The 26,429-nt window shown below is 30.2% G+C and overlaps 1 protein-coding gene across 3 annotated transcripts; it reads right to left on the bottom strand.

Moving 5' to 3' along the window:
- Positions 1–13,647: 13,647 nt before the first annotated feature.
- Positions 13,648–26,400, bottom strand: LOC118068988 (multidrug resistance-associated protein 4-like). 3 transcript variants are annotated; one of them, XM_035086827.1, is made up of 16 exons: positions 26,000–26,397; positions 25,404–25,493; positions 24,981–25,091; positions 23,342–23,726; positions 21,975–22,106; positions 21,231–21,731; positions 19,199–19,672; positions 18,819–19,124; positions 18,536–18,757; positions 17,743–18,262; positions 17,436–17,666; positions 16,302–16,538; positions 15,969–16,228; positions 15,464–15,903; positions 14,766–14,895; positions 13,648–13,883 (listed from the first exon to the last, which is right to left on the bottom strand). In XM_035086827.1, exons 1-16 carry the CDS (start codon positions 26,032–26,034, stop codon positions 13,653–13,655), a joined length of 4,305 nt encoding a protein of 1,434 aa, XP_034942718.1. In that variant the 5' UTR covers positions 26,035–26,397; the 3' UTR covers positions 13,648–13,652. The 3 variants fall into 3 exon arrangements, 2 of the variants coding, with proteins under 2 accessions (XP_034942718.1, XP_034942803.1); XR_004690579.1 differs by lacking the exon at positions 13,648–13,883 and adding an exon at positions 15,051–15,280 and having other exon boundaries at positions 14,767–14,895; positions 26,000–26,400; XM_035086912.1 differs by lacking the exon at positions 25,404–25,493 and having other exon boundaries at positions 26,000–26,398.
- Between the last annotated feature and the right edge of the window lie 29 nt (positions 26,401–26,429).

Raw genomic sequence — 26,429 nt, 5'->3', positions numbered from 1 at the left:
GTCGAGGAATTGTAATCTTTTTTGTTGGAGCTACTCTTGATTTTGCTTCAATCAATTGAATATTTACACCTCTAGATGTTTGAAGCCGTGCATAGATTACCGCAGTGTAGGCCACTTGGCTCGCATCAACAAATACATGTAATGATAATTTTTGCTCCTCATCAGAACCTCCAAACATCCACCTAGATATTTTAAAATCTTGTAAGAACTCTAATTGCTCGTACCATTTGATGAATTGCCTTTTGACTTGTGGAGTAACTGTATCCCAGTAATAGTTTTTCAACTATTCCCTCGAATACAATCGAGTATAAATTTGAGAAAGTCTTAATTATAATAAACTAGATTATTGTTAATAAGAACAAATGTTCAGTTATTCACGGGGAATCTTATTGTAAAATTCTTAATCCCTTAAAAGTCATATATTGCCAGTGCAAATACCTCGATTCACTCAAGTATTTGTAGTCTTTTTATCAAGTCTGATTTGCTCTCATTCTTGGAATTTATCTAAAAATCGTTAGGATTGTGGATGACCTGTAGAGTCATACGTCCAACATAGGTGAGCGAGATCGCCCCCGTTGAAAAAATAAGAATCTCCTCCTCACCATATATCATTATTAACTTCTCTGCTTTCTGATGTCGACTTATTCTCTGACTTCTATTTTGACGACATCTTTCGACATAGTAAAATAGCATATTTTTTGCCACACCAATGACACTTCGGTCGAAATTTACAACGATTAATATTATGTCCTGGAGTTAGGCAGCCAAAACAACCTCCCTTTTCTTTTACTTTATTTTATCTTTCTTCTAGTGACATTTTCTTAGCTTTGTCACATTTGAAACTCTTGTGATCATCATTACAAAATATACATGGGTGAGTAGTTTTGTCGCTTTTTTCTGCTAATAGTCCTGTCACGGTCGCCACAATGTGATGAACACACTTTATTTTAATATGAGGCTTATTAGTTGTAAATGAATCTTTACTCTAAATTTGTGTTTTTTACTTTTATTCAACTCACACCGTTTACATGGATGATGACTATCCGCCATATATAAAAGTACTAACACTACTAAAAGATTACATGTATATAAAGACACGCTCTGTCGTCACACTAAAGGTCCAAGTTGTTGAACATCGCTAGCTCAATGTATTAAGCTGTGAATGTTGTATATAAGAAAATTTTTTCCATAAAGTAAATCACAGTTATCTACGAAATATCTTAGTAAAGAATTAGCATATGATTCATTAATAATACAGTCATCTTTATCACAAAGAATTCGAATTGCACAGTGAAAAGCAATGAAATGAATCATGTATTCTTTTCGTAAATAATCATGTGAAACAACTGGTCCTGTATATAGTAAAAACAATCGAAATTCAGTGGCCTTCCATCGATCAACATGAGCTAATCCACAACATTTTCGGACAAATTCTGAAGGTATCCATCCTGATATATTTGATAAACGAGTTGACATATCTTTAATCATCCTTGCAGAAAACTTGTATAGATGAGGCCCATTTATGAATGTTTGTAAAAATTTTTTCATAGCTCCTAGACAAGCAAGGTGCATATAGTCAAGAGGAAATTGCAAGACCATTCCTTATTCAGCTTCTTCAAAAATTGATATGCCAGAATGATGCTCTTTATCAACACGCAAACGAAAATTTGCATCAGTCTTTAATTCTGCATCTAAATTTAAAAATAGCATTCGATGATTATCATAATCTCCTTCTTCTCTACACTTTCCACATCCGAAGTAGCCACCATGACCCTTAGTATATGCAACATAAGATCTCGCTGGAGCATCACAAATAACTGCTCTAATTGTAACTGTAAATCCGTGTTTATGTAAATTGTTATATTCTTCAATGAACTGTTGAAGGAATAAATTGCAAGAAAAAGGTTTTTCATGCCTGTGGTACCAATACCAATAACAAATGGTTCCATCACATTCGGTACAATTTGTCCTAGAATAAGATAGAGTTGACTTTTTGAGCTTTTTGAAATTGGCAATCCATCGATGTTGACATTAATACTTATATTTGTTGATATATCATCGATAAGAAGAATATTTAGCTGATCTTCTAAAGCAGTCTGCAAGCCATAATAAAAATATTCTCCAGGTGGAACACTGCGAATTAGAGTTTTTCTGGACGATCGAAGTAAAGCTCTTGAATGTGATGGTAATGTTAACAATTCTTCAGGTGAAGCTGTCCGAAGAATTTGTAATAAATAAGATGTTGATTGATGTGTCATATTAAAACTGCACGCCCAATGAGCAAGTCTATCTTTCAAACTTAATTTACTTTTGCTGGAATGTTTATTTTCATCAGCTCCAAAATTATCACAACTACTTGTCTTTCCAATAGGAACATTCACTGTATCAAGTACACTAACAAGAATCTCGTTTCCATAAAAGTCACTTAATTCACGTATTTCTATATCACTTTGAAGACGAGATGTTTCTTCGTGAGACATTTCAAAATTGGACATTTCAATCTCAAAATTCGTTGAAGATGAATCTGCTGAGTCATTGTTGCAGACTTGTCGTAAACGCCGATTTCTCTGGCTCTTGGATAAAGTGTGGAACGGCTTGACTTTTCTCATGGCTCTAAAACGATAATTTTCCTATTTCAAATACAATAATTATTTATTAATGAAGTATTAGATATGTATATGTGATCATTGATGATGAATGCACTGAATCAGAATGATTTTGAATGAATGAATATCTTTATTATTATAGTATGCAGATATGCAAAGATATATCTACCTTAAAAAATGTTTTTAATAGATAACTTATATTTCTGAGTTTTTACTGGTTAAGCTGATTACTCAATTTATGAAAAAGAAAGTCAATAAATTTATGAATTTACAGAATTCTATCAATCACTTTTACCGGGTGCTGAGTGGGTTATAAATTCTCATAAAATGTTTATAGGTTTCAATAATATTCTGACAGATTCTATTGAATTGTTTTACCAAGGATTAGAATCGATGGTATAAAATTCGTAGATTTGCTAATCGATATTCTTACATGCTTTATTTATTATATCCTCTCAGAAGAAGCGAATTGAATTTGATGTATCTATTAATAACTCATACAATCATTTTTTTCTTATTATAATCTTATTAGTTAATAATAAATACTGGACAACTAGGATTCAATGGAAAGCAATAAATATTTTGGAGATTAATGTTACATAAAAATGGCATTAACTATTCGCCTTCGAGAATATATTAAATGTAAATGACTGCAGAGTGTATTCGAACATTTTTTCTTCCAACCTACAGTTTGCATTGAACTATTCTTTTAGTATTTCGGTTATATCATAGAGCTACATTTTGTTATAATTGAAAAGTATGTAAACATTTAAATATCATTATAATCCATTAATTAATTAATAATAGTAGTATCATATGAAAACTTATAATTAGTAAATTTCATATTCATATTGGAAAAATATTTTGAAATTTTAGTAAAGTTATAAATGAATGAGCGTACTCAGTAAACTGTACTGAGTGAGATTTTTATATTGAATGAATAATAATTATATATTTTAATTAAACAAATTTACTAGCATTACATTTTTTCAGTCATTTTGAATTTTGACATACTCTTCAACATTTGGCCAAGAAATATAGTTCATAAATAATATCTTTTTGACAACTTAAAGACATCTTAAAGTTGTTAGAACATTTCCTAACAAAGATATTCAGATATTAGCTACGTTACTTAGGACAATAAATATTAAAATGTGAATAACTATAGTTATCCAAATATAATAAATCCATTAATTTTTGTAATTATCTTTTGATAATTTAAAATTGAAATATTTTCAAAGTCATGTCTAAATCATATCTCACATCAATATCTTAGAGATATCTGCAGCCAAATATCTTTTCGACATCTTTTTTACGATATTTTTATTTTTTACTGAATAGCGAATATTGAAAATTAAAACATGAACGTTATATATAATAACATACATGTACACATTTAACATAGTAAGCTTGTAACAAACTTATGTACCATGAATGTTCCATTTATGTAACATAAATTATGTATTGCAAATAAGCATATATATAATCATATAAGCAACATCGCTAAGCTATGTAACAAAATATAATATCCATGTAAAATAATTTATATATTCTAGTGTCTATATAACATTTGATCACGAGGACATAATATAGCCGTCATAATTGTGACGTTATATTTCAGTCACAATTTCTTGCAACTGGTTCGTAACATAGAAGTAACAATTAGATACATAATATAAAGCTTAAATTTTATATAAATGTTACGTTACCTGTAAGTCGAAAAAGTTACGTAATTTTTTATTTCCTTGTTCTATCACATTCACGTTCTGTGTTCACTAGGAAGGCATTGTTACTGACTATGTTTCATGAATAGAACGGACTTTTCTGTTTATAACAATTGAACCGTACTACACTTATGAATCATGATCGATTTATTCTTATGTAAGCAATTATGATCATTACGCGAACAAAGTAGCTGGAATTAGCTAATATGTATTATTTATTGTGCAATTTATAGAACAGCTAATAGAATTTTCGGACAATTAAAAAATAGTTCATTAGTTTTTATTTATTTTCAGATATATATTTGTATTTTAAATTTAAAAAAAATTTTATTAGCTGTTTCATAAACTGCGCATAAGTTATTGGGTGTGTATTTTTCACTTCACTGACAGTAAAGATTTCAGTGGTCCAGTTAGGAGTGTACCTCTTTTCGAATATATGTTTATATTTGCTAATGCGAACTTTATCACCAACGTTGAACTTATTTTTTTTCTTCATCTTTACAACTTTCAACTTTCTATAAATATTATCGAACAATTGTTCTTCATTAGCTGAAGACACATCGACAGACTTCATTTTAATGGTACGATGTTAACTATTATTATATGATGTTAATAATTCAGGTAAAAGATTAATCCATTTATAATTTCCATGTAAGGTAAATTTCTTTCACATTTTGTCTTTCAGAGTTCGATTAAATCTTTCACAAAATGATGCTTTAAGATTACTTAATGTTGAGTACATTTTGATGTTATGTTGTTTCATCAGTCCTCCGAAATCCTTATTATAAAACTCTTTTCCTCTATCAACATGTAAACGTTTAGGAACTCTTTTTTCATTTAAAATGAGCATCAGTGCTGCAGTGACATCTTAACCATTTTTAGTCTTAATTGGTATAGGCCAAGGGTATTTAGAGAAAATGTCAATAACTGTTCATAAATATTTATATCCTTTATTATAAAATTTATATGCTGACATATCAACAAGATCAGCTTGCCAAGTCTCATCTAGACCTCATATATCGACATGTCGTCGTTGATAGTTTTTTTCACTGGCCTATGAAGTTCTTCAACAATTTGCCTTTCTTCTTTATTCATAGCAACTGGGCTTTAGGTCTTCCTTTTAATTTTTTCTTAACGTTTTCTTCTAATTGTTTGATAATATCAGTATGTCTACTATATGCTTCTTCAAACGTATTCAATTGATCAAACTGATAAAATTAAATTATTTTATTCAACTCAGTCTTCAAATTTTGTTGTGCTGTTTGTGATGATTTCAATTGCTGTTTTACTTGCTCTCTAATATTTTCAATTTTTGCTTGGAGATTTTGTATCTCTTGTGTTAAAGATGCTATCGTATTACTGGTACTAGATTTAACAACTTTCAATGATACAGCATCATTTAGATCTACTGGATCAGTAAGGTTGCACAATCTTTTATTATCCATATCATATTGTTTATCAATTGTTAATTTGAATCCATTACCAGGTGGACCACGGATAGCACTTTTCTGCGAATCTTTGTCTAACTGACGTCCGAAAATGTCTACACTCATCCTCTCTTTCCAAGAGTCAATAGAAAAAAAAAAATTATATTGAACATCTAATTAATGTATGATTCCAACTTCACACAGTTCTTCAATAATCGCATTATTTCATTGTTAGGACTGAAATTACCAGCAGCACGTGATGAAACAAGTAAACGCAATCGATCAACGGGCTCATTGGGATCATTCCAATAAACGTAGTCCTATGGTCGATTATGATTTATCATATATTGCGGCAAAGCTTTACCACTTTTCGGTAAATATTTACTTGTAATATTTTGATACTTTTTTGAATACTTATTCTCTCTAAGACTTCTGTCAGGGTGATGTGCTTATGATATGCATAAGTGCTTTTTAAAATGTGTCCATAAGTTTTCTCATCACTCTCTATTGTTACTTTTAGATCAGGTGATTCCATAAATAGCAATTCTAAAAGACCGGGGATACTTTCATATTTTTTTTTACCAATGTAAACAAATTTATCATCGAATCTTGCTTCAAAATTACCAACCATTAATCGATTATTTTTTAATTTTCTTACACCGAACTTTGTATCCAATTCCTTCACTTGATGTTTGGAATCAAATTTTTTTAAATATGATACTGCAGGTAACTCTTTTATCGGTGTACTTTGATGAGGAGCAGTTGTAAACGATTTATTATCAGTTATTGCACCATTATCCACGCCATAATCAACAATATTATTATCATCATATGTTGTTTGAAAACTTGTAGCTCCTTCTGTAGGATTTTTTTTGAGTAGCTCTTCTTTTTTTACATCAAATGTTTCTGTCTTGATTGGTGTCTTATCCACTAATTGTTGTAAAGGAGCTACTACTGGTTTAAACATTTCGCTCATAGCTTATTGAGTTGTTTTACGTCCATGTTTAATTATTTCACGTCGTATTGCATCACTTGCTTTTGCAATCTGATGCAGAATATCAGTTTTTCTCTGCACTTTTGATGACTTCATATTGTCACTTTGATGACTGCTATACGAATGTCCTTTCTCTCTCACAGTTGTTTAATTTATATATTAATAAAACAATCAAATCCTTTTCTATAACGTCCACAATTTATTTCACTGTCTTTATCGATAACTACGAAGCTTTTCGAAAGTTCTCGAAAATCAGAAAATTACATATCAGTGTTTACATGATCATCATAAATATGCTTTAAATTCATATCATCTTGTCGGAAAAGCACAAGAAAATTTGTATTATCTCGCACTAAATGTTTAGGAATACGTGCATAAGTTTCACAGAGATAAAAGCTATCTACAGATCTGTGTCGTCCCACAATCATCTCTGTGTCGTTTCACAACTTCTTCATGTTCATTGAAAGGAAAATAACTCGTACCTTTTACGGGTTCCAGTAATTTTTCTAAGAATTTATATTTTGACTGATGTATGGATTTGGAATATAAATATATATTTTCAAATTGCAACCCATTTGGGTAAATAATAAGTGCTAAATAAGCGTTTGTTTCACCGCAATTTGACCGACCACATATCACGCTACGAACACTACTTGGTAGTAAATTACCATGACGAAGGATTTTTACAGTTTGTGGTACGACATTATCGAAATTCGACACGGGTAATTGAGTTTTCTGATGCTCGAACTTCATCTCGGTGTGAACTGACTAAATAGAGTATAAATTAACGTCTTTTCAATTTCAGTATCACACAGATTATGATAAGGTGCAGACGTGGAGCTGGTCTAGTTAATACTTTAATAAACTGTTACGTACTGACTAATTATCCTGAAATTAAATGACATTTCCAAGTTTAGGGAGCTTTTACAAACGATAGGTAAACAGGGAGTCAGTTTATCAAATTAATTCCCATGTAAACACGCTTAACGGTTGTGAAGCTGCCGATAATACAGCGCTCTCACCTTAATGCGTTGAGAACCGCGTAAATTTAAATAGGGGAAACCGAAAAATTTACCCGACGTGCGGAATATTAGATGAATAGATAAACGAAAGGAAAATATAATAAAAAAAGGGGGAAAAAAAAACGAAAAGAAAAGGGAAAGAAATTAAATACTCACCGGTGGAGCTGCTGGATTACTCATGGTTGAGAAAATGATGCACACACAAACAACACAAAAAAACTCCAAAAGGAAAAGGTCAACGAAATTAGTCGGTCCACCCCGCAAAAATGTCACTGGGGATAAATGGCTGGGTAGTTATTGGAAGTTTTTAGGGATCACCAGAATCACTTTAAAATCCAGCAAAACCTCGTCACTCAGGATGGTGATTCCTCTGCCGGTGGATAAAGTGGGCTTTGGTGTCTCCTCCTGGAAAATCGAGGATAGATGGGCGCGTCCCCTGTGGTGGTCCTTAATGATCCTCCTCATCTGCACCCTCCAGCCCGCTCTGATGCCTCGCCTTCTGGATTTACCCATGAGGGCATGCACACATGGTTCTCACAGTTCACTTTAACTTAAAATTTCACAACAGTAATCCAAAAATATCCAAACTGAGGTCACTTGAGATCCAACTACAAATAGTGTTCGCCCGAACTATTCTAGAGAAACGTCGAAAGGTAAAAATTCGCGCACTTGTGAAAAAAATAAATTCAAACAAAGCGAGTCTAGGGAAATGGGGAAAAAGGAACGTCTCCGCTTTGGAATGCTGTTTGCACGCGTTATACAAAACTGCGCCTCAGAACAGCAAACTCAGAAACGTAGCGTGTAGAAATGTAGGAATGACTGCACGCGTTATACAAACTGCGCCTCAATCATGTGGGTGTAGAGGAGGTAGAGTATAGGGAGTAGTAAAGAAAAAGACTGACAGATAGTTTTGAGGGTTTTATTAATTATGATGAATTTATATACCTCACAAGGAGTGACAAGTTCACTCTTTGAGATTTGCAGATCAACTGAGGAGAAAGATCACGTCAGCGACGACGGCGGCTCGGGAGCTCCGTGCTCGACGTTGCTGTATCCATGGTGATACAGGTGCAACGTCAGGACTTTTCGGGCAGATTTGACAACGTCGAGCCTTCTGGGCCTTATCGCTGACGTCGGCTTTCTTCTCGCACATTTGATATTTTTCTTGAAGATCAAATTGTTTTCTTTATGATACATTTTTTTCAGGTTTTCTTGAATTTTCAGGAGCTGTGGTGCAGATACAGATGTGCTGCCGCGGCTACCTGACTTATTTTATGAGGTTTCTTAACTATTAGCGTTTTTAACGCCGAAAATAACGCGGTTCTTCGCGTTTTTAATTATTTGTAACAAAATATTAGTTTGTTACATTAATACTGCTTATCACTAATTACTTAGAATATAGTCTTGGAAACGTCCGGTTAACAAATCCACATCTCACTTTGTTTAAACTTTTGCCTGACGCTGCGTGGGAACGCGCATCAGTTGGTGGGCGTGTGTATGTGTTGACATACACACACTTCATTTACGTATTCCTATGTAAAAATAAAAAAAATGTAAAAATTAGGGGATTTTTGGGGTCCTATGTGATACGGACGCTTATGAGGAACATACCTGCCAAAAATCGGCAGGTAAATATTTAATATTTATGGATTTGTTTAATAATTAAAGTCGCTCTCCTCTTCATGAGGTATTAGGAGAGCATAAATGCGAGAAGGTATTGTTAGCCGTGCGCCCCACTCTGACCTTGCCGCTTGGCAACCTTAATCCTATTTTATTTGAAAACTACAAATTGCGTAAAAATTTTATAAAAACAATAAGTTCTACCTTAATGGCATGATTAATTTTTATTAAAAAGATCCCTGGGTTGTCAGGGAATCAATTTGATTATACTTAAAATTATAAGATTAAATTGCTAGACACTAAGTCCAAGCGCGTGCGCATTAGCTTTCGCCTGCTGCACGTACATGTGCGTTGGACTTGGTGGTGGTTGTAACCTATCTGTTTAAAGTTGTAGATGTAATAGTATTTTTATTTTCTTTACTTAAAATCTAAGTGAAGTTCGTCAGGACGTAACATAAACAAATTGCCATTTGAATTGCATATTCCTGGTTATCAATATTGTGGACCTGGAACTAAATTACAAAAAAGGTTAATACGTGGAGATTCCGGAGTCAATCCATTAGACGCAGCTTGTAAAGATCACGATATTGCATACTCAGAGAATCGAGAAAACGTAGAAGTAAGAAACGCAGCTGATAAAGTGCTTGCTGAAAAAGTTTGGCAAAGAGTTTTTGCTAAAGACGCGCATTTGAGTGAAAAAGCTGCAGCACTGTGAGTTGCTAATATCATGAAAATTAAATCAAAATTTGGAATGGGTTTAAAGAAAAAATTAGGTAAGGGTTTAGAAAAGAAACCCTTAAGACAGATTGTAAATTCTGTAAAATTAATGATGAATTCTGGTGCAGATCCAATACAATCTGCATTAATAGCTGCACGAAAAGTAGTAAAAACGATTGGTGGAAAAAAGAATGTTCAAGTTCCTCGTGTATTGCCCATACCTACAAAGGTTGGAGGTGTTTTACTCCTTATCCCAATATTTGCCGGTTTAAGTGCTATTGGAGCTTTAGCTGGAGGAACATCAGGTATTGCGAAGGCAGTTAATGATGCTAAAGCTGCTGATCGTCAATTAGATGAAGCAAAACATCATAACAAGAAAATGGAAGCCATAGCCTTCGGTAGAGGTCCAGAGAGCTACCACATCGAGCGTTAACCAATATTGATATTTTGAAGTATACAAAAATCATGAAGATTCCACACTTTGAATCGCACAAGATTGACATTTAACTCGATCCCGACTATTGAGAATGGGAATAATAAATTTTATTATACTGCAAATAATCAAGATAAAAGTATTGAAATTCCAACAGGAAGCTATGAAATTGAAGATATTGAAAATTATTTATAGGAAGCTGATCCTGAATTATCAATTTCTATCAAACTTAACAATAATGAATTGTACAGTGAGATTTACAGTGAACATGTCAGAATAAATTTTAAAACAGATGATTCTATTGGTCGTTTGATAGGTTTTGGTCCAAGACTTATTTTCCCAAAATCTACACAGACGTCTGACTCACCAGTTTCTATCTTAAAAATAAATGCATTGAGAATTGAATGTAATATTACTACAGGAGCATATATAAATAATAAAGTGCACACAATTCATGAATTTTTTCTATCGGTTCCACCAGGATATAAAATCATTGAAGTGCCATGTAACATCATTTGTTTGCCAATCGCCGTGCAAGCAATACATCATCTACAATTAAAAATTGTTGATCAAGACGGGGAATTGGTTAATTTTCGACGAGAAATAATAACGATCCGTTTACATGTGAAATCTGTAAAATAATGGGAATCGTTTATAAACCGATTATTGGAAGGAGTTATAAAACCGAGTTCCCATGCCAAAATATTGTCAGTTTACGACGAAATTTCTAACGACTAAGTCATCGGAATATCTTATTTTTGAAAAGTTTAGACCTAAAGTCACGTGAACAAACGAACTTAAAGTAAAAGTGTGCTGTTTTGCATGTTTTAATACCATGGCTACGGAAGAGGAGACATTAGCTATCAATAAAGGGGTTGTTTTTGATAGTTCTATATCACATTACGAAGTACATATTGTTCTGAACCCATAAATTAACGGCATCGACATTTTCTCGTGCACATTGATTTTTATATGCAATCTCATATAGAGGCGAATCTCTGAGTTTTCTTATCCCTTGACGATGCTTTTCCAAATATGGACAATGTGTTATAAAATCATTAAACATTTTGAAATCCATCCACTCCAAATTGATTATCGGAATATCTAATTTTATTAATCTTTGAAGAAAAAACTTCACCTAATAATCACGTACAAAAATGTAGCGCACATTGTTGAATGCTTCTTCTAGATATTCATTCAATATTTCGTATGATGTATCACCGACTTCCCATAAGAGTCCATGATAGTATCTTTAAGCTTGGTGGATATTCCATACGTCATTGGAGGATAATTCACTATAATCACATGATCGTTTAAATAAAAAATAATATAAACAAGTTACGTCACATTGTAACAATTCACAAGAAGCCAACTCTTTAACAACAACTTCCCCGCTGAAGTAACGATATCCTTTTATATCAATAATTAAATCCATGGTAACTACCTTTAGTCACATTAAAACTAACTTCTATTGCAAAGGCTCGCATTTATATTAATAAAATAAAACGCAATATAAAATAAAGTGGAGTAAAGGGAGGTAAAAACAGGATATGACGTATTTTCTAAGAATTCACAAGAAAAACAAGGAAATGCGTCAGTGAGAATGTTTTATAAATATTTACTGATGAGGTTATTCAGCTCCAGAAATCAATTTGATTCATTAAAGAGTAAAAAAAAATTTGTTATACATACAAATTGATTTAATCATATTAGTGGCTCGGTAATAAATTCTGATAACAGATGAATATTCTTTGATTTTTTATTCATAGCGCTTTCCGTACAAAAATTATTTAATTATTCAATTATTTTATTATAATTCAATTATTTATATTGACATTACTTTGAATGAGATTAGTTATCAAAATAAATCATTAATTATAATATTAATGATTTCGGCTGCAGGTCGGTATGGATTTAACTAGCAAGGACAATCGGTAAAATTACAGGCTGTACAAAAATACATCATGACTTTGCAAAAAAAAAACAAAATTACCGACTGTAGGTAGGCACAGCGCCATCTAATAGAAAAATATCAATCGTCGATCAAATGACCGACTGCAGGTAGGCACAGTGCCACCTGACAGCTACAATAAAACCAACAACCGGTAAGTTATCGGCACACCACAGTCAGTGAAAAAGGCAATACCGGTGGCCAGTAATACAGTCGGTAAGTTACCGATAATATGGAACAAATCTGTCCGGTTGGTATTGCAGATTGCAATAGAACCCTGTTATAACTATTACCGTCCTAAGTAACGTAGCTAATATAAAGATATCTGAATATCTTTGTTAGGAAATGTTCTAACAACTTTAAGATGTCTTTAAGTTGTCAAAAAGATATTATTTATGAACTATATTTCTTGGCCAAATGTTGAAGAGTATGTCAAAATTCAAAATGACTGAAAAAATGTAATACTAGTAAATTTGTTTAATTAAAATATATAATTATTATTCATTCAATATACAAATCTCACTCAGTACAGTTTACTGAGTACGCTCATTCATTTATAACTTTATTAAAATTTCAAAATATTTTTCCAATATGAATATGAAATTTACTAATTATAAGTTTTCATATGATACTACTATTATTAATTAATTAATGGATTATAATGATATTTAAATGTTTACATACTTTTCAATTATAAAAAAATGTATCTCTATGATTGTTAATTGCTTAGAGATTCTAAACATTATAAATGTATAATTTATTAATAATTATTTAGGGATCTTAAAATCCGTATAAAATTACAAGCTACAAATAGGCCTTGTAGTCAAATCAATGTAAGACTAATGAAAGAGTTACATATGTGGCCTACATTAGTTATTCACGTATGTCTCTAACATTTTCCAAGCGCATACATACGTGAGGTTTTTGTTTAGTTAGAAATTTAATGTAAGCAAGTAAACGGTAAAGCCAGTTATCAACAAATAACATCAATAGTGTTAGATAACATATGTAAAAAATATGATTGATTGATTCACATCAACGATTGTTGTTCATTTGAAAATTGGTATACTTTTCAAATTATTCGATACAAATTTACTGTTTTTCTTGCTCATTTTTATTCCATTACATAGTTTTTTATTTTTTTTTTTATTTCTTTTATTAAAGTTGAATACTACTTTCAATAGTGCCATCTAAATCTTCATGATCATCTTGAATAATATCACTAGTTATTGCTTCATTTAGATTATTTTGAGATTGAATCTTCTGACGATGATGCATAGCTGCTTCTTTGCAGAGTTTTTCTGCCATTACACTACCAGTTTGCTCAATCATTTGACAAAATAGACTGTTTTTTTTCTTGTAAATCAAGTTGTAAGGGCTGTCAAATTCCTAAATAGTAAAGAAATTAATATATTTAAAGGATATAACATAGAATTATAATTAAAATGTTTTCCCTGATGGATTCATATCAACTGTTAAATGAGAGTTGCAATTACGTTAATAATAAACTTAGCGTTTACTTTGAGTTATTTTAGCATAATTTTACCTAAAAATAACCATAAATCAATTGTAAATAATGTTAGAATGTGCAATTTATTAACTATGAGTTAACTATTCATAAACGGTTGCTTGAGAGTTGATTATTGGTCAATTGAACGTTATATCAACCAATAATGAACAAATGTGGTTAAGCGTTGTTTCTTTTTGCAACTGCACATGTTGCTTTATATTTTAAAAAAAAAAAAAGGTTGCATTCGGGTTAACAGTTAATTAAACAACTGTTTTTTATCGCACTTTGTGACTGTTGTTTTAAAGTTAAAAATTAGTTCCCTCAAATCCATCAGAATTCATAAATACTAGAAATATAACGCGCGCTCTCTTAAGTGCCTTGGCAGCAACGGAAAAAATTATTTTATTTATATTTTTATTTATTTCGAAAATTTAAAAATAAAATTGACCAATTGATGCACGAATAAAATGGTTACGCTTTTCTGATTGGTCGATTTAATTTTGTATTCTTTAGTCATTGTTTTTTGGTATTTCTTATGGTAATTTGAAAGTTTTTTTTGTTATTATCATTATTGAATTGTAATCTCTATGATTTTATAAAAAAAAATATTATAAATATTTAATTATATTCACACGAACGATTTTTGTAATTGTATCTCTTTATCTGACCGTAAGTCATAAGTTTTAATAGATAGGATTTACCATAAACTACTTAATTTTTACCCATTAAAAATGATTTTGCATATGTTGTAAAAAACTTACTTTCACACGACCATCATCCATCACTAAAACGCGATCACTGTCAATGATAGTATTTAATCGATGTGCTACTGTAATTACTGTATAATTACTGAATTTAGAACGAATTGCTCTTTGAATTAAAGCATCAGTCCTGAAAAAATTACTCTTATTATTTTAGTATAAACAATTAAAATTATGTTTACTTAGCATCTGATGAAAATTAACTAATTCACTGCAAATCCGGAAAAATTCAAGTGTTTAGTGATAAATCACTTAAAGTAAGTGAGTATTTAATTAATTAAATACCTAAATGTTTACAATGTTGATCACCATAATCAAACTTATAAATCTTATAAGTTGATGCTTATACTTATAATCAAAAATTTCCATAGTTCATTTATGCTGTTTAATATTTGCAAACACTTGGATTTGCAGTGTTGATATTATTACTAGCCGCGAAAAAATAGAATATATCTGCACAGATCCACATTTTTGCCATTTTTTAGATCTCATTTGATCTACTCATATCTAAAAAACTGAAGAAAATTTGATCCAAGTAAATCTATGTATATCTACAGAGATCACAGAAGATCTAAAATGATTAAAACAGATGTACACAGAACAGAGTAGATCTAATTGTGCCAAAAATAGATCTACGTTGATCAATGTAGATCTATTTTATTTTTTCCCGGGTGTTTATAAATTTAAAAACATTTTACCGTGAATCAATATTAGCAGTAGCTTCATCAAGTACTAAAATCTTATTATTCCTCAACAAAGCTCTAGCAAGACAAATTAACTGTCTCTGACCAACACTAAAATTGGTACCACCTTCAGTGACCTTTTGATCAAGAATTAAATCACTCAGTTCAACTTCTTTAAGTGCATCCCATATCACATCATCGGTATATTTGCCGAAAGGATCAAGATTATAACGTAGAGTTTCAGAGAATAGAACTGGTTCCTGAGGTATTATTGATAAATTTGACCTGAGATCATCTAAATTAATATCTTTCGTATCAACACCATCTATTATTATTTTTCCAACTAGTCCATCATTCGCCAGACGAAATAGAGCTGTTATTAGTGATGATTTTCCTGCGCCTGTTCTACCTACGACTCCTACTTTCCAGCCTGATTCTATCACCAAGTTTATGTCCTAAAATTAATGTTTTTATTTTGTTTTAAAAATCATTGTTTTTAACTTCAAAAACATTTATTTACCTTTAATACTGCCGGATCATCTTTTTTATAGCTCAGAAAGACACTTTTAAATTCAATTCTTCCTTCAGAAGGCCAACTTTCTGGTGCTGGTTGAGTATTTCCCGAATCTTCTTTAGGTAAATTAGTGTATTCTAATATTCTTTCGACACTCGTCATTTGAGCTTGCACTTCAGTACTTTGTTTTACTCCATATTGAACCATTCCTGTTAAAATTAAAGCTTGAGATATTGCTAGACCAACAGCAGCTCCAGTCATATTTTCTAAAAATTGCATTCATTTGATTAAGTTTGATTTAATATTGCTTTAATCAAGAATGAGTTGGTTGAAGCTTACCAGGACCAATACTAATAAGTGAAAAGCAAACACAGCATACAAATATACATGAAACAATGTCCACAGCGAATCCAAAGGCAGTTGAGGTTGCTATGAGTAAGTACCAAGCTCCTGAATGAGCATCTTGGAACTGGTCGAATCTTTTACGTAACATCACTTCTACTTCATGACCACTACTTCGAACTGTTGTTAAACCATTTAGGGTTGCTGTTATGTGCGAAAATACTGGACTTTTTGCTGAAAAAATTATCAATGATAAAAATGGAAAAAAGTATGCATTATGTTTTTACATTGGGTTGTTAAAGATTTTTAGGATATAGTTCCGTATAGGGGATACCTCCAATTAGGACCAAAATTTTTTTACGTGTTTACCTTCATCATTAATGAAAATCACCAAAAAGATTTTTGGCGCATATGTCCCAGAAATTTTTTAGAAGGGTTTAAAATCTTAGATTTTTAATACAATTTTTCGTAATAAATCAATTGAAAATGACGATATTGATTAACTTAATTACGACTGAAAGTACTAAAAAAGTTCTTAGAACCATCAAATTTGATTTTTTTTTTACAAAAATTTGATTATTTTAGCCTTTTTAATGCAAAAAGCAAAGCAAAAATTTCAAAACAATCTAAAATCTTTTAACCCCCACAAAAATGTTATGGTATATTTGTGTCAAAAATTCCTTGAGAGTTTTTCATATTGCACTAAGGCCAACAAATATTTAAACTTTGATCCTAATCGGGAGTGTTCTTTATACGAAACTCAACCCAATTTTTATTATAATATTAAGTTTAATCAGAGCTAGGCTCAAAAAGCTTTCATTTAATCAATACCAATCTAATTAGTTTTTTGTTGGAAATTTGTTTGTTTCAGACCTTTATTATATACTAAACATGAATGAAATTAATTTTAGAATATTTATTCAATTAGTTGTGGTAAATCTTCATTATAAAACTCAACCTGATTAAAATTTATTTTTTTTTATTTAAAAAACTCAATTGATTCATTCAGGTCTCCACTATAAAACAAAAGTCTCAGATTCATTAACTTCAAGACCCTCATTAAAATAAATGTTATAAATATTTTTCTTCAGAATAAATTTTAATAAAAAACACACTATATCAAATGTTTACCAATTCCTTCCAATCTTTTGATATCTTGAGCAGTACGTAAATAATAATCACGTGAAATAAAAAAGAATATCCCTATAATTAGTATTGGTATTATCATCCATACATTAACGACGATAATTAATATTAAAATTCCTGTCATCACTGCAAATATTTGAACTCCTTCTAACATTGCACGTGACAATATTTCATCCATTGTTCCTGTATCTTTTGAAAATCGATTTAAAATTCTTCCTAAAAATCATCAACAAACAAATTATCTATCAATTCATTAATTATTTTAAAATAAATTATAATTTTTGATCATTACCTGACGGATTAGTATTGAAAAAATACATCGTAGTCTGAAGAATATTAATAAACATGTTATCATGAAGATTTTGACTGGCGTTGGTGCAGATTCTCATAAAGTACAAACTTCTCCATATAATGGAAATAATACAAGTGACTATACAAACTGTATAAATATAAATAGCATGGGTTGTATGTAGGTACCCCTTTTCATCAAGAAACGGTAGTGATGTGAATAATGGAGTATTGACTAGTGCATCATATTGGCTTTTGGTATATTTGCAAGCTCGCTGGGAGTTGTTCAGACAAGTTTTTATTGACTCCAAGTTGGTCCAATATGTTAACCAATAGTCAGCTCCACTAGTTGCTACCTGGGATATCACGTAAATAGAAATGAAGCAGATGAGACTAATAACACTTTCACCTGATCTGAAATACTTGAAGTAGACTTTATTGGAGATCTTTCCAGTTTCCATGGGTTCAGATTCTATACTATCTTGAGCTTCTTGTTCTGCTTTGGATGATTCTTCGAATGTCATCTGAAATATGGTTTTTAATTAAATTAAATTTAATTAAAAACAAAAATTAAAAGAAAAATGCCACTATTACAACTATTAAATAAAAAGTATCTGGAAATTTTGTAATTAATAATATTCTATGTACTGGTCTATTATTTGCTGAATAGTAGCAGAAAAGAAAGACGTATATAGAAAAATTACATAAATGAAAATGTTTAGCCTGATTACATTTGCACCAGATCATTAGTAAAATAAAGAATGGTGATACCAAAGATCATGATAAATGTCACTTACAAATTGATAACTATCTTGAGATCTGACAGAAACTCTAGAATTTCTGGTTGATATCCTTCTAAAAAAGTAGTTTTTCTCCTGAAACTGTTCTTTGTCATTAAACTCATTCACTTCTACATCTTCGTCATCTTTTTCTTCATCTTTCAGACGATTCAGCATGTCATTGAATTCTACACTGGTTTTTGTTAAGATTTCAAAGTTTCCTTGCGCTCTAATCATTCCCTGAAATCAATTTAAGTTATTAAACATGTTTTTTATTTTAAAAAGATTACAAGACACTTACTCTATCCATGACAGCAATAATGTCAGCCTTTTTAAGATGATGGATCTGATGAGTAGCTACAATTCTAGTTTTTCCACTGAGATATTTGAGAATACAGTCTTTGAACAAACGTCTTGCTACTTTAGCATCCACAGCACTCAGGGGATCATCAAGAAGATAAACATCAGCTTGTCGGTAGATAGCTCTAGCTAGATTGATCCTTGCTCTCTGTCCGCCCGATAATGATGCTCCTCTTTCACCAACTATTGTCATATCTCCATTAGGAAATTGTTTTAAATCTCTTATCAGAGAACATGCTTTTGTTACCTGTTGAAAACAATTAGCTAGGCTTTTAGAAAATAAATGTGAATTCAGTCAAATTATTTCTTCTGGATAATTACCTCTTGGTATCGTACTTGATCATAATCCTGCCCAAAAAGAATATTCTCTCGTACTGTAGCAGTGAAAAGCCAAGGATCTTGACTAGCATATGATATCTTGAGTCCAGAATTATCCTGGAAAAACCCTCGCTTTGATTGTAAATCAATATCTTGTTCATTACTGTGTTGAAATAGTCCAACTACTCCAGAGCCAACTGGAAGTTCTTGAAGAAGTAGGTTTAGTAGTGATGATTTACCAGAACCAACTGGTCCCACTAGACCACATAGTTCTCCCTTTTTTATTTTTAATGATACGTCATTGAGTGTTGCTGGTAGTTGGCCACTTATCCAATTTGCTGAGACTCGATTTAATTCAATGTAAACTGCATTTGATGTGGTGGTATTGGCTGACTTTAATTGATAAGGTTTAATTGATTTGATTACTTTTTTTGGATCTTCAATGGTTTTTTTTATTTCATCAAGTAACAAGAACTCCTAAAAATTCATTGATCATTTTAGTAAGATTATTTTAAAACAATCATCGATAAATTAACCAATCAGTCATTCATTGAGAATAGTATTTTTTAATTCCTAAACCTTTAATGACCTTACGATTACATCACGGATTTTTAGTGTGTTATCTAGAGCGTACAGACGATTGTTTTACATTAATTTTTAACTTTAGAAAAATTGTCAAGTATTTTTAAGAACGGAAAGCAAAAAAAAATGATACAGAGAAGTCGAAGTTTAACTACTTAACATCTTAATAGTCGAATAATTATTAGTGACTTTTTTAAAATATTTTCATGTTCTTAAGTTATAATTTTATATCTCGACCTTTAAAATATAATCAAACCTGTCTAATTGCAACTGAAGATATCGGTCTGATGGTCTGTATACAATCCAAAAGGTCCACACGATTAACTTCTTAATATATATTGTAAAATATATATTATATTATTATTTCCTTTTCAGTTCGTCAAAGGTGTCTGGCCAGAGATCCCAGGGCTCCGACCTACCTGAGGCCTGACCAGATGGGATTACCCTGCAGACATCAGTTTGGACGTTTCATATCAGAATTCGGAGGGACCCAAGGATGATCGCTTTCTGCATACGAGTTACGAGAATTTCAGCCTGACTACTACGACAGACTAGTATTGTTCGCAGCTCTGTCATAAAATAGTCTCTTATTCCTCCGAGGGCACTAACTATCGAGACTATCACGTGCGCTGTATATTCGTGATAGAAATTTTTCATGACCTCCATGAGCTCTCTGTAGGGTTCATGTTTACTCCCTTCTTCTGCACGTATATTCGTCTCAGCTGGGGCTAAGAACTCAATGTGTTACATGTGGTTGGTGTTATGGTCAAAGAGAGTAATGTCCGGCTTATTGTGTTTGATGCATTGAGGCGTAGAGAGCGAAAAATATATTATATTTATCATTATTTTCATTATCATTATTATTACTACTGTATTACTATAATTAACAATGTCGAATAATTACTAACAATAATTATCTTTTAACAACAATATTAAATTGTCATGAACAATATTTAATTATTATTAACAACAATTTTTTATTGTTATAGCGTCATTAATACTATTCTCTCAATACTGACACAAGTTTCTTGTGATAATCAAGCCGAAAAGTAACTTCGAACGTACATACGTACCTACACACACAGACGTACCTTTAAAAAACTGTTATATTTGATTTTAAGTATCTTGAAATGTAGAGATGTGTCAAAAGTTGGTAAATTATAACCCTTTACAGAAGCTTTATAGCCAATTATTCCATAGTTTAATGGCCATGAGATAATTAGACAGGTTTGATTGAATGATACTTTGTTAACTTATCGAAACGAAAAATCTATTGTTGAAGTTCATTTCTATTTTTTTACAATACATATCAAGGTCAAGGTCATTCAAAGTATAGGGATAATACTTTTTCACCATTCATTTTGCATACTTCTAGTCTGTCATAGTCATCTTCTCTCAAACCTGTTTTGAAATTTAAAATTGATTATTGTAACTAAATAAAAAAGAAAGTTACCTCGATTCTTTTGATAGAAATCCAAGCTTCTCTAGCCAGAATAATAGCAAGAGGGAAAAAAATGGCCATCACCATTTGTAGAATATTAAAATAACTTGAAAGTTGAAAAACAATATCAGCAGTCATTGAATTCCCAGCAGCAATAAATGAAACAACAGTTAAAAATAATGTAAATCTTTCAGTTATCACAAATAATGAAGTATAAAATCCACGAATATTTGACGATTTATGAATCTTGTCCATCTCTAGTTTCCTTGTTTGAGATACTATCTTGCTGAATGGTTTCTCCCATGCATACATCTTTACCACTTGGATACCAGCTATTAGTTCACTCATCAATTGGACTCTTCTATCAGTTAGCCTGGCTATCAGAGCACGTAAGTTGCCACTTATTTTTGAGAGATAGGTTTGGACTGGAATAGTCAGGATGATAAGACTTCCTAGGGCTACTAGGGAATAGATTCTGATGCTTTGCCACATGATGTATCCAACTACAACTAACTATTAGAAATGATTTTTAGAAAATTATTTTAATAATTTCTTTTTTCTATGCTAGGTGGTAAGACACTAAAATTTAATAAAAAGATTCTTCATTGTCTAGACAATTGAAATAGTAAATTGATATTATAATTTTTTGATTCATAGAAAATGGACTTTATCTATATTCAGACTCAAACTATTTTTCCAGCATATTAATAATTGATTTTAATTTTATTTTAAATTAAACAAAAGCTTCTAGCTCACCTGGATGGGCATAATCCATATGTAATTAAGGTATAGAAATATCAGATCAAATCGAAGTACATCATTGCCTATTAGATTTACTACTTGACCAGCTGCTGTGTTGTCTAGTGACGCTTTACTCAGTTTCAAGCTCTGTTAAATAAATTAAAATCATTATTAATGAATTGCAAGACGTTGAAAGGAGTGTGTTCTAGAAACAAAAAGATATGATAATCAGTTGAATGAATGATTAATGATTTCTTGACTTGCTAGAAGTTTATGCTAGTAGTATAGAGTGAGCACAATAATCAAATTTCAATAGAATAGTTTTCTTGAATTTTTATATCAACAAACCGGAAAGGTGAGTTGAATAATTATTGATAATAGTTCACAGACACTAGTCTATTGATGTTTAATTATATAAACGTGTATTAGCTCAGACTACATATTATCTTGAGAACGAATAGATGATTTAATATGATTTACTTATCTGGTTTATAGCAGGGTTCGGCATTAATATTTTTTTTTGTAGTATTATAGAACGAAATTATCAATTTTATAGCTAATTAACTATTCATCACGTTGATAAAATTATTAAAAATCCATCAAGGATATAATAACGAGTTAACAATGGTGTGTTGAATGTCAGCTGGTTGAGTAAAATACAGTAACATAATTTTGTTAAAAGTTAGTTAATTATGTTAGATAGAAAATTTTTATCTAATCTATCACTTTCAGTACATAAATGTCTTAGTTTATTAACAAATGAAAAAAAAAATTCGTTTTGGTTTTATTAACTAAAAATGGTTTGTTATCTTATGCAATCATTTGAAGAATATTTAACAAAATTTACAAATTAATAAATTACTAGATAACTGTTATTTTTATTCGTTAAGTAAACACTTCCCTAAGTTTGTTAAATAAAGATTTTCCTATAAATTCTTTTAGTTTATCATCAATCAAAGAATGTTTATAAATTATGTTTCTATGCTATCATTATTAACTATCAATTATAGTATATTTATCTTGTAATATTTATTATTAATTGAAGGAATTTTGTTATTAATATTTTTTTTATTTACTATTATCAACTATAAAATATTTTTTAATTATTATATCCTTCTTGCTTTTAATTACTGAAGGATCATTATAAATAATTATTTTTTTTTTCTTTTATATTATCGAAGGATATTTTTTTGTTTATTAAGTAGTTTTTATTAGTATTTATTTGATTTATTTTCGAAAAAATGAATTAAATAATTGGGCTTTATGAATTTAAAAATTAATTTTGAAAAAATATCATTCGTTTTTTGATAAATACATAATTAAAAAGAAAAATAAAGAAATTTAATTTTAATTATAAAGTAGTGTAAAAAAAGATGATATACCTTTCGATAAATAAGTGAACTACAAGCAACTCTGACCCTCATTCCAATTTGTTGACTGTCTAAAAAAGCATGATGTAATATAAACGTCGCTGCAAACGTTATAACAACAAGACCAGCAGCATAACCCAATACTTCATTTTGTGTCATCGGATTATTATCATTTTCGTTGAAATATTCAACAACTAAACTTTGAAATATAGGCTGAAAATTCCGTAGAACTGCTGTTTGAATAAGTGAGAATATTCCGATAATAAAGTAACGAAGCCAGAATGTTTTGAATATAGCTTTTGTGAGACTCGGTTTTAATGGTTTATATTTTTTGGCTGTGTTCTCTTGACGTATTTTATTCTTCTCTGTACATTGTCTTAACTCTTCGTTCCAATTCCTAACAAGAAATATGAATCAATATATAGAAAAATTAATGAATTAATTCGTTAAAGATAAATCATGTATACGTTTAAATATATTTTTTATTTAAACTGTTGTAGATAGAAAAAAATTTTTAAAAAAAATGTATTTTGTTTGAGGATGAAAAACTTTTGTTATGACCATTGTTACGTATACGGAGAGAATTTTTTCACTAAATTTAAGTGCAAAAAGTGACAAGTCTACGCTTTGAAATTTAGAAGAAAAAATATTTCTATTCGATAGTAAATTTTGAGTTCTTGTAAGTAAATTTGATATTTAAGAGGTATCTTAGGAAAAGAATTACTTAAGATAACTCAAAAATTACTTACGACAACCTAACATTCACTATTGAACAGAAATCCCAGGAAAAAATAGAATAGATCTACACAGATCCACATTTTTGCCATTTTTTAGATCTCATTTGATCTACTCATATCTGAAAAACTGAAGAAAATTTGATCCAAGTAAATCCATGTATATCTAATGAGATCACTGTGTATCTACACAAATTACTGTATATCTATGAAGATCTCCATTAATCTCGATGATAAAAAATTTAATATATCTACAGAGATCACAGAAGATCTAAAATGATTAAAACAGATGTACACAGAATAAAGTAGATCTAATTGTGCCAAAAAATAGATCTACGTTGATCAATGTAATAGATCTATTTTATTTTTTCCCGGGATATTTTTACTTCTAAATTTTGAAACGTACACTTATCATTTTTGCTCTTACATTTAGTGAAAAAATTCTCTCCGTGTAATATTCAATATTCTAGATATTATGTGATATAACTAGAAACGAGGTGATTAGATGACTCTCATTAGCTTTTTCATAATTTGTCAATAGTTGATTTTATCTTTTCCGTTACAACATGTTGCTTTTAGGTTGCTCACTAATTATTATCATTAAAACATTCAATTTTTTAAAATTTACGCTAGAAGTTCAACTTATGAATAATTAACTAATCATCAAAAATAATGATTTAATAGTTTTTTTTTGTAAAAAATCGGATACTGACTAAACATTAATTGAAAATGAAAACCAATTTTTGATAATGGAAATTCAACGACCTTCAATGTTGAACAAAGTGAAGAATATTAATGAATTATTAAGATTGATAAATAATTAACAGAATAACTGATAAAGTAACACACGTAAGTTTATTGTTTATTCATAAGTTCATTTGTAAGTTGATGAAGATGTAAATATAAAAGATTATTACGTTTCTAATTTGTTCGTTAATTGTTCTGATTCATCACTTGCCATTGGTGGCCATATATCATCCATTGTTAGACCTCTTTTAGATCCTTTTATAAATAATTTCATTGTCCACCTTAAACAAAATTATTAATAGTTTATTAATGACATAAATTTTGCATTTTGCTTTTTAACATTTATTATTTCCTTTTCAATATTTCTTATAATTTTTTTTTTATTTTTCTTTTTAATCATTTCCTTTGAAAGAATTACCATAATTGTTTTGAATGAAATAAAAGAAAATGAAAATTAATTTATAATGTATACATTGAGGACTAATACCTAAATCTATTTTTTAACAACCTTATAGAAAATGAAACGTTTGTTTTGATAAAAAAATTGATTCACCCTTTTATAATTATAATGATATTAATAACTAATTACTCACCAAAAAAATAATTTGCTTATAGGATTAGCATCGTCGACAGGAGTTTTTTTCTTTTTATTTGCCATTTTGTTCTTCATCTTCATAAAACAACTTCAATCCCAAAACAAGAAAATATTTAACTTCAACTTTATAAAATAATACACAAACAAAAAATCTCATGAATCAAAACTTTAAATTTTCAAAAAAGTAATCAAATATCATTTCAACTATCAACACAAAATACTAGAAAAAATGAATGATAAATCACTAATAATTTCTTGATATTGGGCAACAATGATTGACGAACTAGAGAAATATTATTTCAAAAGTGGAATGAAATGATTGTTCAAGAAGTCGAAAAAAGAAATATCTAAAATACAAAAAAATGATGTAACTGATTGTATGAAGTGTTAACGATTCAACTAGATGTATCTAAATAATTCACTTAGTAAAATGGAAACTTCTATAGTCTAATGCATTCATAGTGATAATATTTATGATTAAAAAGATAGGCCATCATATGAATAGGAATAGCCAAATGTCATTCAGAAAACAAATATATATACATAATGTATACAATTTTATTTTTAGTATCAATTCAAAAATGAAAAATTTACCTTAAACTGGATGTGATGAAATTTTGTTGAGTCATATTTTTTATTTATTCAATAATAAAACTAAATAATATCTTATAATTTTTATTGTGCTCTCACAGACTTTCTTACTAACAATAAAGGCTATTAGTGAAGTGTATAGACGTTTTATATAATTTTATATTTAAATTTTTATATCGTCATCATTGAATATATCGTAGAATATAACATTACACCTGTGTAAAACCGGATATTGGAATAATTAAATAATAAGTCGAGCAAACCTTGGATATGTTAACTCGTGCGTTGAGCTAAGGAACGTCTGATTTCTTGGATCCATTCTGTTGATGTCATCATAACTTGATATGGATATGTTGGATCTTTGCTTTTATTGGATTCATATCAAGCTCAAAAGCTACAATAATAGTACATAATAACTTATTTCTATTGATTA

The sequence above is a fragment of the Chelonus insularis genome, unplaced genomic scaffold (assembly GCF_013357705.1).
Source record: "Chelonus insularis isolate UGA/USDA-ARS -01 unplaced genomic scaffold, ASM1335770v1 contig_111_pilon, whole genome shotgun sequence".
In the NCBI taxonomy this organism is placed as follows: Eukaryota; Metazoa; Arthropoda; class Insecta; order Hymenoptera; family Braconidae; genus Chelonus; species Chelonus insularis.
This window is presented reverse-complemented; position numbering and strand designations above follow the sequence as displayed.

Coding starts and splice junctions, on each gene's coding strand:
- LOC118068988 (XM_035086827.1), bottom strand. CDS start 26,034: ATGACTCAACAAAATTTCATCACATCCAGTTTAAG. Junction 19,673..21,230: donor TTTCTATCAAAAGAATCGAG/GTAACTTTCTTT, acceptor ATGAATTTTTAG/GAGTTCTTGTTACTTGATGA. Junction 18,758..18,818: donor TTATTGCTGTCATGGATAGA/GTAAGTGTCTTG, acceptor AATTGATTTCAG/GGAATGATTAGAGCGCAAGG.